This window comes from Toxorhynchites rutilus, chromosome 2 (genome assembly GCF_029784135.1).
Source record: "Toxorhynchites rutilus septentrionalis strain SRP chromosome 2, ASM2978413v1, whole genome shotgun sequence".
Lineage (NCBI taxonomy): Eukaryota > Metazoa > Arthropoda > Insecta > Diptera > Culicidae > Toxorhynchites > Toxorhynchites rutilus.
In genome coordinates, this window is record NC_073745.1 from 188,244,083 (window position 1) to 188,264,348 (window position 20,266).

The window sequence follows — 20,266 nt, forward strand, 5'->3', positions numbered from 1 at the left end:
GTTGTGCACAAAGCGAACGACAATCTTGCTTTGCTAGCTGTGTCTTGTGTCACTCACATATTCATCATGACTGAGACGAAATTTCAAGCAGATACTCATATTTATAAATTTTTGTGATTTCAATCATTTGTTGTTTTTGTTGTCTTGAATTATAGAGACTCAAAACTTCTTCAATTCATTCGACTCTATCAATAGTTTGCTTTCAAGACATATAACTCGTAGACATTTAGTTGTTTGAATGAAGTGATAATCATGTCACTTTGTTCAGTTGACAAAGAGTTATTGAGGCTCAAAACCTCCAACGCCTCCAACATAATGTTCACGCTTTCGATTTCCTCCAAATAGTCATTCATTTATTCATTGAGGATTGATTCAGATGCAACTTCAAACAAATAGTCACTAAACCAACGATAGTCCTACGTCAGCATAAAACATGGCCATTTCTTGATACATCGCAAAGATGTTTGCAACAATTGATTGGAAATATTTCAACGCGTCTATCACAATATAGAATTATTTTTTATGATTGAACAATTGTAAAATGTCAAGCATTATCCAAACGCGCTAAGACCCACGTTTCGATTGGTCCAATTCGTGCTCCTCAGATGGTACCGACCGGAACAGGCAACTAGAGTAACAGCGGAATACGATTTGAATGCATCAATACCATTGATACGCTGATATCACATACAACGGTGGTACAGCGGAATTCCGAAGAGAAGTGAAACAATCTTGCGCTGCTAGCCACACCACTGTGTGATTCTCCTGGCAGCCAACATGGATATAATTCGCTCTCCACTTTGCAACGGTCATCATTCGGCATCAGGTAGCCTAAGGGTGAGGATAGCCCGTTACCGCTTCGTAATGAATTTATGATAAAGTGGCAATCAAGTGGCTGAAGACATGCTTGAACGATCAAATTCTTCTAACGCATAATAACTGGTTTTAGGGGACACGAAATGTTTCTATGGTGAATAGACACTTCTCTCCTCTCTCTGAGGGGAGGGGGACTGCCATACAAATGAAGTATACATTTCTGCATAATTCAAGAACTAATCAAGCAAACGGAACCAAATTTGACATGTGGAGGTTTTAGGGAGCAATAAACTTTTTTATGGTGGTTTAACACTCCTTCCCCCTCTCTAAAGAGGGGGACGGGAGGGTGCTGAACAACTCGAGAACTAATCAAACAAATGGAACCAAATTTGGCATATAGAGTTTTCAGGGATCGATAACACAAATTTCTGCATAACTCGAGAACTAATCAAGCAAATGGACAACTATAAAAAGTGTTTCGATGACTGGATGGAAATGTGGACTGGAAAGTGTATGGCTTCAGATTTTGAAGGCGATAATATAAATTAAGATGATAGATAAAATATTTTTTTAAAACCACAAATTCCCGGTACATATTTGACAGGATGAATAAGAACGACGTTAGAAAATACGGCTTGTAACCGAGCTGGTAAAAGTATTACGGTATTATGAACAGTTTTGCAAATCAATGAAATTTAAAAAAACAGGAAGTGGGTTATATCTGTGGTATAACCGCAAGGGTGGCGTAAGACTATCGTTGAATTAGTGATCATTTGTTTTTAGTTGCAACTGAATCAATTCTGAATGAATAAATAAATGAATATTTGAGAGCCTTCGAAAACGAGAGTGTTACTTTGGAGGCACAATATTCAGCAAAAGAAACAATCACACAAAAGTTGTATAAAACATAATACAGGTCGGACTCGATTATATACAGATGCAATTATATACAGACTCGATTATATATGATTCGATTATATACAATTTTGAACTCAATTCTATACAGTTTGAAAAAAAAATTGTTTTTACAGTTCATATATGACTTGTTTCAAGAGAAAATGTAACCTTTGAACATTAAGTGGAATTCAAGTGGCTATTATATGTACAGTGGGGTGAAAATCGTGATTCTCGAAGATTTTGCTTGAATTTTCACCAGGAATTGATTATATCGATATTGCAGCGAAATTAAGAAAGATAGAAGTTGGGTGTCAAAGAACAGATAGTAGAGTGGTTTGAGAACTTGATGAAAACAATCAAGTTCTATATGAATTTTTGGAATAAAATTAATAAACACACATTACAAATGATAACTTTGAAATTTTCACTACCAAAACAGTTATTTAAATCCACTACTTTAAATGTTCCACTACTATATCCTGTACTAAATTTTCTCATCTTTCAAATGAAGGCAACATAATTGGCTTACGTAGCGTACTCTTTAGAGTAGAGCCAGTTTGAGGCAACAGAGTCCGAAACAAAAAAAAAGTTCTATAACTCTGTCAACATATGCGTAGAAGGATTTTTCTCATCAAATATGATCATCTATCACGTTCTGAAGGATTCTGGAAAAAAAATGTTTTCATGTGAGGAAGGTGTTTTCTGACTTTAAGGGGATGAATCATTTAAATTAAAATTGAAATTAAATTATTCTTTTATTTTCAATAAACGAACAATATATGCATGAAGAATGAATAGAAAAAAAAATGTTTTTACTCGATTATATACAGGATTCGATTATATACAGTGAAAAAAAAATCGAAAACTGCGCATAATCGAGTCCGCGCTGTACATTGCTTGTATTGTGATATGATTTATATTCCATTTCCAATAGAAAAAATATCTGTTGCATCAAATCAGTTTACATAATTTTTGCGTTTGCTCATCCTTTCTCACGACACCAATTTCTCGTTTGAGAAATTGTTGAGTAAACATCGTTTGCCAGTGCGCGTAGAGCGGGAATTCCTAAGATTCATTGCACCTCTAATAAATTGCCGAAAGACGTGGTTTTACGTTGATCGCACTTGATTGAAAAATCACAAAACCAAATGTATTTGGTCGCAGTATTATATGGATAGAAAACATTAAAATAAACTCTTTCGCTTGAATGTATTTTTCAATTCCAAGGGGAACTGGTAGATTATTTTTCATTATTTTTGAACGAAGTTAGCCTCACCACAACAGCGACAACATGGTCCAATCGCTGTTCAATTATAACTGAGTGGATTTCTGAGCGGCGCTCGTTTATACACCGACTGGTGATTGCAATAGCCTGTTTGAAAGCAATTTTAAGGCTATTGAAACAAGTTTTTGGATCAAAAAGTAAAAAGTATATAACGCGTACACAGTTTATCTTTCGGATGAATATAATCATACCATTTCGTTCAGTTGTTTAGGAGCTATTAACGCTCGAAATCTCTGTCTCCGGCGTAGCGCTTTCGTTTTCGAAACTTTGAACTTACACCCCAGTATAGCAATGAAAGACGTAATCCTACGTCAAAAAATCGTTAACAATCGTGAAATCGCAAAACATAGGACCCAGTATGTATCACGAATTTCGTAACCCAACGACAATCAGAACTCAAAGAGATGAAAATCGAGGCACCGAGAACCATGTTGAACCGAAAAATAATAGCGCAGTAGATAGTGGATCGATGCTAATGGAGTGTGCTTTGATAGTCTAGTTATTTCATACAATAAGCATAAGTTCTGGTAGTTCGACTATGGGCGACTACGATAATTTATTAGTTTAATTCGAGACTATCGATGGAACCTGGGATATGAAATCGAAGGCAAATAGAAAAAAAAATCGAGCCCATTCTCGATAACACATGCCGTTCGAATTGGAATTGGCAACATTTCACCCTCGGACCCAGCAAACACAACAAAAGCAAAACCTAGTCTCGACACAAGCGTTGATAATGCCCGCATTTGTTTGAGTTTATACACTGAGTTTTAACACACTCAGTGCGGTGGAGCTGATTATTTTAGCTAAACTCACACGTCTGTTTCTTACAAGTGCTCGTAAAAACCAGTTAAAATAGAAGTTGGATTACGTTCCTAAATCACATACAACTAGAATTACGCTTCGCTTTTGTTTTTACTAAAAAAAGAGGAGGCTTAAAACAAAATCAAAATAAAATTCAATCTTGAGGAGCATGTGAAACGACATGATATGGTTTTGCTCCATAGAGCGGAAAAACTACTTACCCAAGTTTCCTTGTTTGCATCCGGATCAACGAAAATCAAATGCGTTGCTGTGAGATACAGCACACCCACAGTCGGATTTTTGCTGTTGTACCTGTCTATCATCCGAACATTTTCAATCTGAAACGAAAAAAACATAACATTTATTTGAGCTGAGATTGTTACTATAGGATTGGATTTTAGACACAATCAGTGCAAAATATCGTGACCAGTAAGTCACCACAAATGTGTATTTGTTGAATAACGCTTGTGCTCGTCTTATGCTTTAAAACCTTTTTTTTTTTTTTTATCCAAAATATATATTTTATTAAGGCTCATATGGCGTCAGCCTAACGGGGCCGGGAGTTCAATATTTTGACAATGTTTGCTTAGACTATGTTAGTAATATGTAACCGATTACTCGCGGTTGACTCGAGGTTAGTATTACAAGTGTTCTCATAATTGGTATGTCGCAGTCTTCGATGCTCTGTACGTGTGCCCGACACGGGATACTTCCTATTGGGATGCAGCTGACCATTAATCAGCAACGCCCCCCTAGTCTGTACCCCATATCTAGCGTGGTGCGTCTTTCTCGACTCGAGGAATCCAGGATAGAATGGCGGCGTAATCATCAGCTCGTGTAGAGTTGTCATGAGCGGTACAACCTTTGGCTCTTGTTGAATAATCAGTGGACTGCACAACCTTCGGCCCGTGCATCTGTAGAGTGTGTGTATGTATTGCCGCGACTAAGTAAAAGTTTATCGATCGGATAGGAGGGATATGAAACGGGGACACAACGAAGGAAACATCATTAAACGTTGACATCGGCGTTTCTGAGGAACAGGTATAGATGAAGCAGAAGATCAGGATCCCGGCTACCTAAGATATCCCGGACGGGGATATCCGATTGTCTGCCTTGTGCTCTCAGTGCTCTAGAGAGCTGAGAGCGAGCAGCATGGAACCGGATACACGACCAGACAACATGCTCGATGTCGTGGTAGCCATCGCCACAATCACAAAGATTGTTTGCTGCGAGCCCAATGCGATAGAGATGCGCGTTTAGGTTGTAGTGATTGCACATAAGCCGAGATATCACGCGAATGAAATCACGACCTACATTCAATCCCTTGAACCATGCACTCGTCGAGACCTTAGGGATAATCGTGTGTAACCAACGACCGAACTCATCACCACTCCACATGCGCTGCCAACTTACGAACGTATACTGACGAGGAATGTGGAAAAATTCATTATAAGCAATTTGCCTTTCAAAAAGTGTGCCTTCTAAAGCGCCCACCTTAGCTAGCGAGTCCGCTTTCTCATTCCCCGGAATCGAGCAATGAGAGGGAACCCATACTAAGGTAATCTTGAATAATTTTTCGACCAAAACACTCAACTTTATCAACCTTCATTGAGCAGATTGCCTCTATTGAGCTGAGACTGTCTGAAAAAATAAAATAGTGGTCGATGGGCAATGTTTCAATGATCCCTAATGCGTAATATATCGCACCCAGTTCAGCGACATACACGGAACAAGGATCTTTGAGTTTGAAAGAGGCACTGGAATTTTCATTGAAGATGCCGAAGCCAGTGGACTCGTTTATGAATGAACCGTCAGTAAAGAACATTTTATCAGATCCAACTTTCCCATATTCTGCCGAAAATATCGGCGGAATAGAATCGGAGCGTAGGTGATCTGGGATTCCATGGATTTTTTGTCGCATGGACAGATCAAAAATGACAGAGGAATTGCAGAAGTATGGGAAGCAAACTTGGTTGGAGATGCCTGGTGAAGGGTGCACGTCGTGGGTAAGGTACTCATGGTATATAGACATAAAACTTGACTGAGGAGTCAGTTGGAGTAGATTTTCGAAGTTATCAATCACCAATGGATTCATGATCTTGCAACGGATGAGAAATCTGTAGGATAATTCTGTGAACCGAAGAGTAAGCGGGGGTACTCCTGCCAAAACTTCGAGACTCATCGTATGTGTCGAATGCAAACACCCCATGGCTATACGCAAGCAACGATATTGTATTCTCTCCAGCTTGAGAATATGAATCCTGGCAGCTGATCGGAAGCAAAAACTGCCATATTCTAACACTGATAATATCGTTGTTTTGTACAACTGAATGAGGTCTCCTGGATGGGCACCATGTTCCGGTAATTGTTTGGAGAAAATTGATTCTTTGCTGGCATTTCTGTTTCAAATACGCAATGTGTCTCCCCCAGGTACACTTAGAATCAAAATATACACCCAGGTATTTGAAAAACATAGAGTGTTGGATCGTTTTGCCGGATAGGTGAAGCTGGAATTGGGCGGGTTCGTGCTTCCTAGAAAAAACGACCATTTCAGTTTTCTCCGTAGAGAATTCGATACCCAGCTTGAGGGCCCACGTGAACAGATTGTTCAGGGTATCTTGCAACGACTTTTGCAAAACGACGGGATTAGTACCCGTGATGGAAATAACTCCATCGTCTGCAAGTTGTCTCAGCGTGCAGTCTCTAGTTAGACAATCATCCATATCATTGACGTAAAAACTGTACAAGAGGGGGCTTAGGCAGGAGCCTTGTGGTAGGCCCATAAAACTGTAACGAAAAGATTTCGAGCTGCCATGAGAGAAAATCATGTGTTTTTCTGACAGTAAATTGTACAGGAAATTGTTAAGAATTGGTGAAAGTCCACGATTATGAAGCTTCTCTGAGAGAATTTCCATGGAAACTGAATCAAATGCCCCTTTGATATCGAGAAAAACGGAAGCCATTTGTTCTTTGCGAGCAAATGCGATTTGGATTTCAGAAGATAGCAGCGCGAGACAATCATTTGTCCCTCTACCTCGGCGGAAGCCGAACTGCGTATTTGACAGCAAATTGTTTGTTTCGACCCACTTGTCCAAACGAAGTAGAATCATTTTCTCTAACAATTTACGAATACAGGATAACATTGCAATCGGCCTATACGAGTTGTGATCGCAAGCCGGCTTGTTGGGTTTCCGTATGGCTATCACTCTCACTTGTCTCCAGTCATGCGGGACAATATTCAGCTCCAGAAACTTGTTGAACAAGTTCAGCAAACGCTGTTTTGCCAAGTCGGGAAGATTCTTCAACAAGTTGAATTTAATCTTGTCCGACCCCGGAGCTGAATTGTTACATGAGAGAAGGGCAATTGAGAATTCCACCATCGAAAAATTCTCATAATCGCTTTGAAGTGGAATGTCGCGTACGACGTTTTGTGCAGGAACGGTGTCGGGGCAAACCTTCCTTGCAAAGTTAAAAATCCAACGGTCAGAGTATTCCTCACTTTCGTTTGTATGGTTCCAGCCACGCATTTTCCTAGCCGTATTCCAAAGAGTGCTCATAGCGGTCTCCCTTGACAAACCATTGACGAACTTCCGCCAATATCCACGCTTTTTTGCTTTAATCAAACCTTTTAGTTTGGCTTCTAGAGCTTGGTACTTTAGAAACCATTCCACTAATCCAGTTTTCCTGAATTTTTTGAAAGCGGATGATTTTTCAAGGTAGACCTTTGAACACTCCTTGTCCCACCAAAGTGATGGAGGACGACGTCGGAAAGTGGTAGCCGGTACACGTTTCTTTTGAGCTTGAAGTGCGCTTTCGTAAATCAAACTCGATATAAAGTTATACTCTTCGAGTGGAGGAAGTTCATGCATTGAAACAATTGCTTCAGATATTATTTCCGCAAATGTTCTCCAGTCAATATTCTTCGTGAGGTCATACGAAATATTGACTGACTCACGAGAGCTTGATTCATTAGCGATCGATAAAATTATTGGTAGGTGATCACTACCGTGGGGATCTTGGATTACCTTCCACATGCAATCCAGGGATAACGAAGAAGAGCATAGAGATATGTCTAGCATGCTTGCCCGTGCAGGAGGGTTGGCTATTCTGGTTGCTTCCCCAGTATTCAACACTGTCAATTTGAAGTTGTCGCACAGATCATAAATCAAAGTGGCACGGTTGTCATCGTAGAGTGATCCCCATGCTGTTCCATGGGAGTTAAAATCACCTAAGATTACCCGCGGCTCCGGCATTGCCTCGATAGTATCAAAGAACTGATGGCGGCCTACCGTAGTTCTGGGAGGGATATATATCGAAGCAATGCAGAGGTCTTTGCCATTGATTTGTGTCTGGCAAGCAACAACTTCAATGCCTGTCATCGATGGGAGAGTGACTCTATAGAAGGAGTGACATTTTTTAATCCCCAATAGTACGCCACCAAACGAGTCATTTCGATCGAGGCGAATAATGTTGAAATCGTGGAAATTCAGCTCATCGGCTGAAGAAAGCCATGTTTCACAGAGAGAAAATACATCACAGTTAGAGCTGTGAACTAAAAATTTAAACTGATCTAGTTTAGGAATAATGCTTCTGCAATTCCACTGTATTACAGTGGTCAAATCCTTGACCTCTTGCACTGAATCAGGCATCGAGGGAAATGAACGCTGCCAAAAAACCACATTTTTCTTTCAAAAATGTTCTCACAATCGGAAGCAAACATAAAACTATGCTTTTAAGAGGGTCGTTTATATTTAAAGCATTTAAAATGTTGTCCACCAGGTCAGAAAGCGCAAGCAAGCCAGATTGTGGCTGTTGCCTCGACCGCGAAAAAGGAGCAGACGTGTTGGGTGCTGCTCCGGGAAGTGCTGAGGACCCCTGGTGCGTAGAAGAACCGCTTAAACCAGGAGGTACTTGCTTCGGTCTATTCTCAGCACGTTCGATTCGAGTTTTCATTCCAACTTGGGAAGTTTCGGTTTTCTTTCTGGGGAGTGAAGGAAAAGAAGTAATTTTTCTTTTCCTGATGGCACCCTGCGATGTACCGGAACTTCCTGCATTGGGAGCGTCATCAACAGGCTCGTCGTTCTGCAGAATGGAGTAGGGATTGTCCTGAGTCGTTGGAACGGGACTCTTAAGCATTTCTGCATAAGTCCGCTTGGAACGTTCTTTTAAGGAACGCTTGATTTTTTCCCCTCGTTGTATGTACACCGGGCATTGAGTAAGATCATGAGGAGTCCCGCCGCAATGAAGACACTTGCGCTCTTTCGGGCAAGGATTCTCATCATGGCTCTCTCCACAATCTGCGCAACGTTTTTTGTTGCAACAATAGGCGGCCGTGTGACCGAGTTGCATACATTTGTTGCATTTCATTACCCGGGGTACAAACAACCGAACAGGTAAACGAAGTGCACCTATTGCAACGTAGTTAGGAAGGGCGGAACCCTCAAATGTCACACGAAAAGAGTTTGTCCGATTGAGGACTCGTTTGTCATTTTTAAGTGACACAGATTTCAGTCGATCGCATGCAAGAATCTTTCACACTTTTAAGTGAAGAATTCTTGAAGCGACACCATCGAGTATCTCTTTTCGAGTCAAACCCTTTTCGTTTATTACACCGTCTATTTCAACGTTGCAACAGGGTACGTATACGCGATACTCGATCGCAAAGAGATCACAGCGCGTTATTTCATTCGCTTGGGTTCTGCTGGAGACGACAACTCGTAATTTGTCTGGCCCCATCCGAGTAATCTCGGTAACTTCGGAAAATTTCTGTGTCAACTCTTTTGAGATGCGAATGACGTTAAGAGGTTTGGATTTTCGTCTAAAGTATACGATAAATGGACCTTTGGCGCCATCAGGGTATTCTTTTAGACGAAAAACCAGCTTCTCGTCTTTTTCCTCATCTTCAGAGCTTTCTATCTCGTAAACAGAATTTTCCTCCTCATCTTCTGTTTCATCCTCCTCAATGAAGAGCACTTCAGGAGGAGGTTCATTATCTGATATATTCTTTGGCGTGGATGGGGGATCCTCCCCGCCCTCTGCCATATTAATAAAAACGAAGAAGTAGACAACTGTTCGATATGAACAGAATATAATAATTTGGAATATATAAATTAGTAAAAGAAATTATATTACTATATTAGTTATTGTTGAAAATTTTATTTATTTCAATTTTTGTTATTATGTGTAATTTGAAAATGAAAAAAGTTCCAATAATAGTTCAACGGTGATGTATCAAAATGGACACCCCTAATGCCAACGCTTGCCGATTTGGTAAACACAAAGTTTAAACAATGGTGTAAATCGTGCACAGAAGCTATTCAGAATGATGGAAGAAGAAAGAGGAAAATAAACTTCTACTTGCCGCCGCTGTGTAGCGTGTGTGATGATGTGTCTTGCTGCCGGATTGTCTCGATAGCGCACCACTTTTTATGAGCTTTACTTCGCTCGCAGCGCACCAGATGAAAAAATACACACTAGAAACGGATGTAAAAAAACACCTGTATCGGATCAAATATAGGTTCGACCGATCTGCTTGCGAGTTGTCGAAGCAATTAAGCTTTAAAACCTTAATGGGGATAGGTATATTTGTATACCTCTATATATTTTCATTTTCTCACCCATCGCTTCAAACGGTGAGAGCTTTATTCAAAATCATTAAAGATAACTGCTTTTATTTTGCTTCTTGTTTTAAGAACGTCGTCTACGTCTACGTCTATTTTTTATTTTTTTTGATTAGGGTGACCAGTTCTTTTTTAGGGTGGTCCGAAAAATCTCTCTTTTCTCCAAAAGTGATTTTTTTTCAAAAAATTATAACCTTCGAATTACTGTACCGATTCAGATGTTCGACATATCAAATTAATGCCAATAATATTCTTATAAAAATATTACACTTGCAAAAATTTTGGATTTTTTATTTTTGATTGCATTGGTTTTGACGTAGGACTACGTCTTTCATTTCTATACCGGGGTGTAAAATCAAAGTTTCGAAAACGAAAGCGTTACGCCGGAGACCGAGATTTTGAGCGTTAATAGCTCCTAAACAACTGAACGAAATGGTATGATAAACACTTCATTCGAAAGATAAAATGTCTACGCGTTATATACTTGTTACTTTTTGATCCAAAAACTTGTTTTAATAGTCTTAAAATTGCTTTCAAAACAGGCTATTGAAATCACCAATCGGTATATAAGCGAGCGGCGCTCGGAAATCCACTCAGTTCTAATTGAACAGCGATTGGAGCATGTTGTCGCTGTTGCGGTGAAGCTCTTTATTTATCATGAAAGCGCGGATGAACGGTGTCACCAAGAGCCTGTTTGTGCACCCTAGGCCAGAAGGGAATCTATCAGGAGGAGAGTGATGCCACAAGCGGTTCCCTGGGAAGACATCGCTACACACACATACACGCGCGGCTATTAACAGGTGGTTATCGAGTTGGCATTAACCACTGGTGGGCTTCCAGTATCGAGGAAAATGTGGAAATAGCATCCTAGGCCAAAAGGGAATCTATCAGGAGGAGAGTGATGCCACAAACGGTTCCCTGGGAAGACATCGCTACACACACATACACGCGCGGCTATTAACAGCTGGTTATCGAGTTGGCATTAACCACTGGTGGGCTTCCAGTATCGAGGAAAATGTGGAAATATCTCGTTACTGAAAATAATCTGCCAGTTCCTCTGGGAATTTTCAAAATATATTCATGTGAAAGAGTTTAATTGAATGTTTTCTATCCATGTAACACTGTGACCAAATATATTTCAATCAAGTGCTATTAACAAGTGGTTATCGAGTTAGCATTAACCACTGGTGGGCTTCCAGTATCGAGGAAAATGAGGAAATATCTAATCGTTACTGAAAATAATCTGCCAGTTCCTTTGGGAATTTTCAAAATATATTCATGTGAAAGAGTTTAATTGAATGTTTTCTATCCATGTAACACTGTGACCAAATACATTTGGTTTTGTGGTTTTTCAATCAATCGCAATTAACAGGATAGCTTCAGAAGATTATTCTTCCCCATCAGTAGGATATTTCCGTATCCAATATTGTATGCGCCCGCAATCGATTATTGCTCAGTCGCCGAAAGTTTCGAGCTCAGAGAGTTCATTCCCCTCTAGTTTGCCTTCCAAATTGCCATCGTAAACCACACCTTCTCTCGATTCAATCACACACAAAAAGCATACTTAAGCGATATTCTGGTGGTGAGACACATTCATTTTTCGTGAGGACATCGACAAGACAACATCGTTGCCTAACGTGCTGGAGGAGGTGGACGGCGAAGGATCGACACATACACGCGCAGAACTCTTTCCGTTAGGATGCCATTCAGCATCGAGAAAGTTCCGGAAAGATCTAATCATTGCTGGAAAATAATCTGCCAGTTCCTTTGGGAATTTTCAAAATATATTCATGTGAAAGAGTTTAATTGAATGTTTTCTATCCATGTTACACTGTGACCAAATATGTTTCAATCAAGTGCTATTAACAGGTGGTTATCGAGTTGGCATTAACCACTGGTGGGCTTCCAGTATCGAGGAAAATGTGGAAATATCTAATCGTTACTGAAAATAATCTACCAGTTCCTCTGGGAATTTTCAAAATATATTCATGTGAAAGAGTTTAATTGAATGTTTTCTATCCATGTAATACTGTGACCAAATATATTTCAATCAAGTGCTATTAACAGGTGGTTATCGAGCTAGCAGATTATTCTTCCCCATCAGTAGGATATTTCCGTATCCAATATTGTATGCGCCCGCAATCGATTATTGCTCAGTCGCCGAAAGTTCCGAGCTCAGAGAGTTCATTCCCCTCTAGTTTGCCTTCCAAATTGCCATCGTAAACCACACCTTCTCTCGATTCAATCACACACAAAAAGCATACTTAAGCGATATTCTGGTGGTGAGACACATTCATTTTTCGTGAGGACATCGACAAGACAACATCGTTGCCTAACGTGCTGGAGGAGGTGGACGGCGAAGGATCGACACATACACGCGCAGAACTTTTTCCGTTAGGATGCCATTCAGCATCGAGAAAGTTCCGGAAAGATCTAATCATTGCTGGAAAATAATCTGCCAGTTCCTTTGGGAATTTTCAAAATATATTCATGTGAAAGAGTTTAATTGAATGTTTTCTATCCATGTAACACTGTGACCAAATATGTTTCAATCAAGTACTATTAACAGGTGGTTATCGAGTTAGTATTAACCACTGGTGGGCTTCCAGTATCGAGGAAAATGTGGAAATATCTAATCGTTACTGAAAATAATCTGCCAGTTCCTCTGGGAATTTGAAAATACATTCATGTGAAAGAGTTTATTTGAATGTTTTCTATCCATGTAACACTGTGACCAAATACATTTGGTTTTGTGATTTTTCAATCAATCGCAATTAACAGGATAGCTTCAGAAGATTATTCTTCCCCATCAGTAGGATATTTCCGTATCCAATATTGTATGCGCCCGCAATCGATTATTGCTCAGTCGCCGAAAGTTCCGAGCTCAGAGAGTTCATTCCCCTCTAGTTTGCCTTCCAAATTGCCATCGTAAACCACACCTTCTCTCGATTCAATCACACACAAAAAGCATACTTAAGCGATATTCTGGTGGTGAGACACATTCATTTTTCGTGAGGACATCGACAAGACAACATCGTTGCCTAACGTGCTGGAGGAGGTGGACGGCGAAGGATCGACACATACACGCGCAGAATTATTTCCGTTTGGATGCCATTCACCATCGAGAAAGTTCCGGAAAGATCTAATCATTGCTGGAAAATAATCTGCCAGTTCCTTTGGGAATTTTCAAAATATATTCATGTAAAAGATTTTAATTGAATGTTTTCTATCCATGTAACACTGTGACCAAATATATTTCAATCAAGTGCTATTAACAGGTGGTTATCGAGTTAGTATTAACCACTGGTGGGCTTCCAGTATCGAGGAAAATGTGGAAATATCTAATCGTTACTGAAACTAATCTGCCAGTTCCTTTGGGAATTTTCAAAATATATTCATGTGAAAGAGTTTAATTGAATGTTTTCTATCCATGTAACACTGTGACCAAATATGTTTCAATCAAGTACTATTAACAGGTGGTTATCGAGTTAGTATTAACCACTGGTGGGCTTCCAGTATCGAGGAAAATGTGGAAATATCTAATCGTTACTGAAAATAATCTGCCAGTTCCTCTGGGAATTTAAAAATACATTCATGTGAAAGAGTTTATTTGAATGTTTTCTATCCATGTAACACTGTGACCAAATACATTTGGTTTTGTGATTTTTCAATCAATCGCAATTAACAGGATAGCTTCAGAAGATTATTCTTCCCCATCAGTAGGATATTTCCGTATCCAATATTGTATGCGCCCGCAATCGATTATTGCTCAGTCGCCGAAAGTTCCGAGCTCAGAGAGTTCATTCCCCTCTAGTTTGCCTTCCAAATTGCCATCGTAAACCACACCTTCTCTCGATTCAATCACACACAAAAAGCATACTTAAGCGATATTCTGGTGGTGAGACACATTCATTTTTCGTGAGGACATCGACAAGACAACATCGTTGCCTAACGTGCTGGAGGAGGTGGACGGCGAAGGATCGACACATACACGCGCAGAACTCTTTCCGTTAGGATGCCATTCAGCATCGAGAAAGTTCCGGAAAGATCTAATCATTGCTGGAAAATAATCTGCCAGTTCCTTTGGGAATTTTCAAAATATATTCATGTGAAAGAGTTTAATTGAATGTTTTCTATCCATGTTACACTGTGACCAAATATGTTTCAATCAAGTGCTATTAACAGGTGGTTATCGAGTTGGCATTAACCACTGGTGGGCTTCCAGTATCGAGGAAAATGTGGAAATATCTAATCGTTACTGAAAATAATCTACCAGTTCCTCTGGGAATTTTCAAAATATATTCATGTGAAAGAGTTTAATTGAATGTTTTCTATCCATGTAATACTGTGACCAAATATATTTCAATCAAGTGCTATTAACAGGTGGTTATCGAGCTAGCAGATTATTCTTCCCCATCAGTAGGATATTTCCGTATCCAATATTGTATGCGCCCGCAATCGATTATTGCTCAGTCGCCGAAAGTTCCGAGCTCAGAGAGTTCATTCCCCTCTAGTTTGCCTTCCAAATTGCCATCGTAAACCACACCTTCTCTCGATTCAATCACACACAAAAAGCATACTTAAGCGATATTCTGGTGGTGAGACACATTCATTTTTCGTGAGGACATCGACAAGACAACATCGTTGCCTAACGTGCTGGAGGAGGTGGACGGCGAAGGATCGACACATACACGCGCAGAACTTTTTCCGTTAGGATGCCATTCAGCATCGAGAAAGTTCCGGAAAGATCTAATCATTGCTGGAAAATAATCTGCCAGTTCCTTTGGGAATTTTCAAAATATATTCATGTGAAAGAGTTTAATTGAATGTTTTCTATCCATGTAACACTGTGACCAAATATGTTTCAATCAAGTACTATTAACAGGTGGTTATCGAGTTAGTATTAACCACTGGTGGGCTTCCAGTATCGAGGAAAATGTGGAAATATCTAATCGTTACTGAAAATAATCTGCCAGTTCCTCTGGGAATTTGAAAATACATTCATGTGAAAGAGTTTATTTGAATGTTTTCTATCCATGTAACACTGTGACCAAATACATTTGGTTTTGTGATTTTTCAATCAATCGCAATTAACAGGATAGCTTCAGAAGATTATTCTTCCCCATCAGTAGGATATTTCCGTATCCAATATTGTATGCGCCCGCAATCGATTATTGCTCAGTCGCCGAAAGTTCCGAGCTCAGAGAGTTCATTCCCCTCTAGTTTGCCTTCCAAATTGCCATCGTAAACCACACCTTCTCTCGATTCAATCACACACAAAAAGCATACTTAAGCGATATTCTGGTGGTGAGACACATTCATTTTTCGTGAGGACATCGACAAGACAACATCGTTGCCTAACGTGCTGGAGGAGGTGGACGGCGAAGGATCGACACATACACGCGCAGAATTATTTCCGTTTGGATGCCATTCACCATCGAGAAAGTTCCGGAAAGATCTAATCATTGCTGGAAAATAATCTGCCAGTTCCTTTGGGAATTTTCAAAATATATTCATGTAAAAGATTTTAATTGAATGTTTTCTATCCATGTAACACTGTGACCAAATATATTTCAATCAAGTGCTATTAACAGGTGGTTATCGAGTTAGTATTAACCACTGGTGGGCTTCCAGTATCGAGGAAAATGTGGAAATATCTAATCGTTACTGAAACTAATCTGCCAGTTCCTTTGGGAATTTTCAAAATATATTCATGTGAAAGAGTTTAATTGAATGTTTTCTATCCATGTAACACTGTGACCAAATATGTTTCAATCAAGTACTATTAACAGGTGGTTATCGAGTTAGTATTAACCACTGGTGGGCTTCCAGTATCGAGGAAAATGTGGAAATATCTAATCGTTACTGAAAATAATCTGCCAGTTCCTCTGGGAATTTAAAAATACATTCATGTGAAAGAGTTTATTTGAATGTTTTCTATCCATGTAACACTGTGACCAAATACATTTGGTTTTGTGATTTTTCAATCAATCGCAATTAACAGGATAGCTTCAGAAGATTATTCTTCCCCATCAGTAGGATATTTCCGTATCCAATATTGTATGCGCCCGCAATCGATTATTGCTCAGTCGCCGAAAGTTCCGAGCTCAGAGAGTTCATTCCCCTCTAGTTTGCCTTCCAAATTGCCATCGTAAACCACACCTTCTCTCGATTCAATCACACACAAAAAGCATACTTAAGCGATATTCTGGTGGTGAGACACATTCATTTTTCGTGAGGACATCGACAAGACAACATCGTTGCCTAACGTGCTGGAGGAGGTGGACGGCGAAGGATCGACACATACACGCGCAGAATTCTTTCCGTTTGGATGCCATTCAGCATCGAGAAAGTTCCGGAAAGATCTAATCATTGCTGGAAAATAATCTGCCAGTTCCTCTAGGAATTCAAAAATACATTCATGTAAAAGAGTTTATTTGAATGTTTTCTATCCGTGTAACACTGTGACCAAATATTTTTCAATCAAGTACTATTAACAGGTGGTTATCGAGTTAGTATTAACCACTGGTGGGCTTCCAGTATCGAGGAAAATGTGGAAATATCTAATCGTTGGTGGAAAATAATCTGCCAGTTCCCCTTGGAATTGAAAATTACATTCAAGCGAAAGAGTTTATTTTAATGTTTTCTATCCATAAAATATCCATATAATACATTTGGGTTTGTGATTTGTCAATCAAGTACAGTTAGCAGGTTAGCTTCTGAAGATTATTCTTCAGAACAAGGTTTTTCGTATCCTATATTGGATGCATAAATCCTTGTGCCTCCAACGTAACGCTCTCGTTTTCGAAGTCCCCCAAATATTCATTTATTCATTCATTCAGAATGGATTTAGATTCAACTTCGAACAAATGATCTCTAAATCAACGATAGTCCTACGTCACCCTTGCGGTTATACCATAGATATAACCCACTTCCTGTTTTTTTATAGTTTACTTGGTCTCGGGATCGAGGGCGCTCTATTTTTTCTTTAATGTTTTTTTACGTAACATACAATAACAAAATAAACATGCCACAATCATGACAATTTCTTCAAAAGTTGTGACTTTTTGTAATACGTTTATTAATAAGTTGTACAAAAAGTCACAGCTTTTTAAGAAATTGTGTCATCATATAATTGCTGGTCATTTACTTTTAACTCTTTTAGGAAATACCGGCTCTATATCCACATCTTATATAATTATTGGAAATATATTTATTGTTCGAATTGCCTTATTATTACTTGATCGGCAGTTGATATTATTCAATCCTATATATTTTCAGTTTTAAGTACCTTATACTCTAGAGAAGTTAATTAATTTATATATAAGTTGTACAAAAAGTCTGGACTTTTTAAGAAAATTTTGAGTCATAATGTGTCATAATTATAACTCTAATTGAAATTGAAAAGCAGTCAAAATGACTTGCTTGAGCAATCTGGTGTTGAATACCACACTTGCGTAAAAATCGGATTCTAGTCACATAGATGTAACCCAGAAAACTGAAAACATGTTAAACTTGAAAAATCACAACTCAAAAACGAAAAACACACCTCACCTTAGGATATGTTATGTGAAAAAACCTCAGTTTTCAAAAAAAAAATATATAAAAAATATATAGCGTCCTTGATCCCAAAATCATCTAAGCTATGAAAAACAATTACAAATAATTACGAAAACGGAAATAGATTTTTTTTTCAAGTATAATATTTTTTCAAACACTCTTTGGCTTTGATTTTATATGCCGATCATCTGAATCGAGCCAGTGGCTCAAAAGTTATGAATTTTTGTGGTGAAAAAATTGATTTTTCGGACCATTTTTTAGGAAATGTAGTATTTTTTGAAGAAGACTAGTTCATTGCTTCAATTTGATATGCCTAAATCGGTTCAGTGGGTGACAAGTTATGAATTAAAAAAAAGCCATTTTTGGAAAATAGAGAAAAAAAAATTTATGGACTACTCTAAAATGGAAATGGAAACCCTAATAAAAAAATATGGGTCTCATATTTTGCGATAAGGAACAAAACTACCACTTTTCGCGAAAATCTGAGGACAATTATATCGGTTTGGCATTGAATGGTTGTATTTATAATGATACTACATCCCATTGAGAGATTAAATCTTCTTCACAATGTTTCGCCAATAATCCCGATCCATGGCTACAGTTCTCCAACTCCCGGCCGCATCGATCATTGCCAAGTCCTGCTTCACCTTGTTCAACCACCTCGCTCACTGGATTTCTGTTCGTCTTGTTCCCCCCGGATTCGATGCGAACACCATTTATGCAGAATTACTGTTCGGCAATCTTGCAACATGCCCTGCCGTAAATTATTCTGAGCACTCGATGTTCGAAAATACCAAGTACGTGTGAGTTCTCTTCGAGTATTGTTCATGCTTCGAGTCCATAGAGAATAACCGGTCTAATCAGAGATTTTTACATGGTACACTTCGTAGGGGGTCGGAGTTTATTAGACCTTAAGGATTTGCGGAACCCACAGTAGGTGCGACTTTCATTGACTATGCGTCTTCAAATTTTCCAGCTGTTATTGCTGTCAGTTGTTATCAACGAGCCAAGGTAGACAAATTTCTCTACCACCGGGGAATGATCCTTCAATTTCTAAAAGCTAACGGCTTATCTGCTTGCTTTATGTACTCACTAAGTTGTTCGAGAAATGCATCTAAAGCCGAATTCTTGCATTTGCAGATGAGCATAGTGTCTTTCCTGAGGAACACTTTGGTTTCCGTAAGAGAAGATCTACCATCCATCAACTCACTAGAGTGACCAATATTATACAGTGAAACAAGTCGTTGTCCAAGACGACAGTAAGGGCACTCTTGGACATTGAAAATGCTTCCGATAATGTGTGGCACGATGGTCTAGTGTATCATCAGAAATTATCTCTCTAAGAACATTCCGGGTATACTTGCATAATGTGTGCTCAGAGCATTTCAATATGAACGCAGGTGTGCCCCAAGGAAGTATCCTTGGGCCCATTCTGTACAACATTTATACTGCGGACAACGCACCGCTTCACGGTGATGGGATGTTGTTCGTTCGTTCGTTCTTGTTTTTGAAGGGACTTTAACCCAAAGGTCATTCGTCCCTACGGGATGTTGTCCCAATTGCCGATGACACTGCGATTTTGTTTCAAAGTCGCATTAGGCCACGGTGATACTGCCTGCAGCTTCTTACGAAAATAAGGCAGCACGAAACGCATACAATCGTGAGAAGTAAACAACCACATAGAATTGTATTGGTGTGGTTACATTGCTTCCCACTTGCTTCGTTCGAATTCGTCAGCTTCTATCGAACAAAATTGTTTGTTTCTTTTCGTCAGTTATCGCACAATCAAGTTTTCGTGCGTACTCCGAGCCAATGTAACCTTACCCTTAGGCGGCGGTGACACTGGGTGCGGAAAAGTAGTAGTACGAATTGTGTGCAATAGTGAAAGTAAACAATCACATTGAGTTGTATTGGTGTGGTTACATTGCTTCCCCCTTGCTTCGTTCGAATTCGCCAGCTTCTATCGAATAAAATTGTTTCTCTTCGTCAGTTATCGTACAATCAAATTTTCGTGCGTACTCCGAGCCGATGTCACCTTAGCCTTATTGGTGCTCTGACTCCCAAATTGCAGTGTGGGCTGGATGCTCTAACAGGATATTAAACCAGTTGGAAAATTGTTATCAATGCTGCGAAGACTCAGGCTATTTGATTCCCGCATTCGAGATCTCCTAGACTTGTTCCGTCTGATAATGTAAGCATTCGGATCAGTGATTCACTTATCGAATAGTCCAAAGAAGTAGTAGAAACTCCAGTGCGTTCAGATTTTTTTCCTTAAGACCATTAT

At 39.3% G+C, this 20,266-nt stretch overlaps 1 protein-coding gene across 3 annotated transcripts in view; it reads right to left on the minus strand.

Annotated features, from left to right (window-relative positions):
• Nucleotides 1-20,266, minus strand: part of LOC129769273 (myotubularin-related protein 8) — a 51,959-nt gene that overhangs the window by 13,768 nt on the left and 17,925 nt on the right. For all 3 annotated transcript variants that reach the window (XM_055771401.1, XM_055771399.1, XM_055771400.1), the window contains exon 2: nucleotides 4,024-4,140. In XM_055771401.1, coding sequence (XP_055627376.1) covers nucleotides 4,024-4,140 — 117 coding nt within the window. The remainder of the gene's footprint in view (nucleotides 1-4,023; nucleotides 4,141-20,266) is intronic.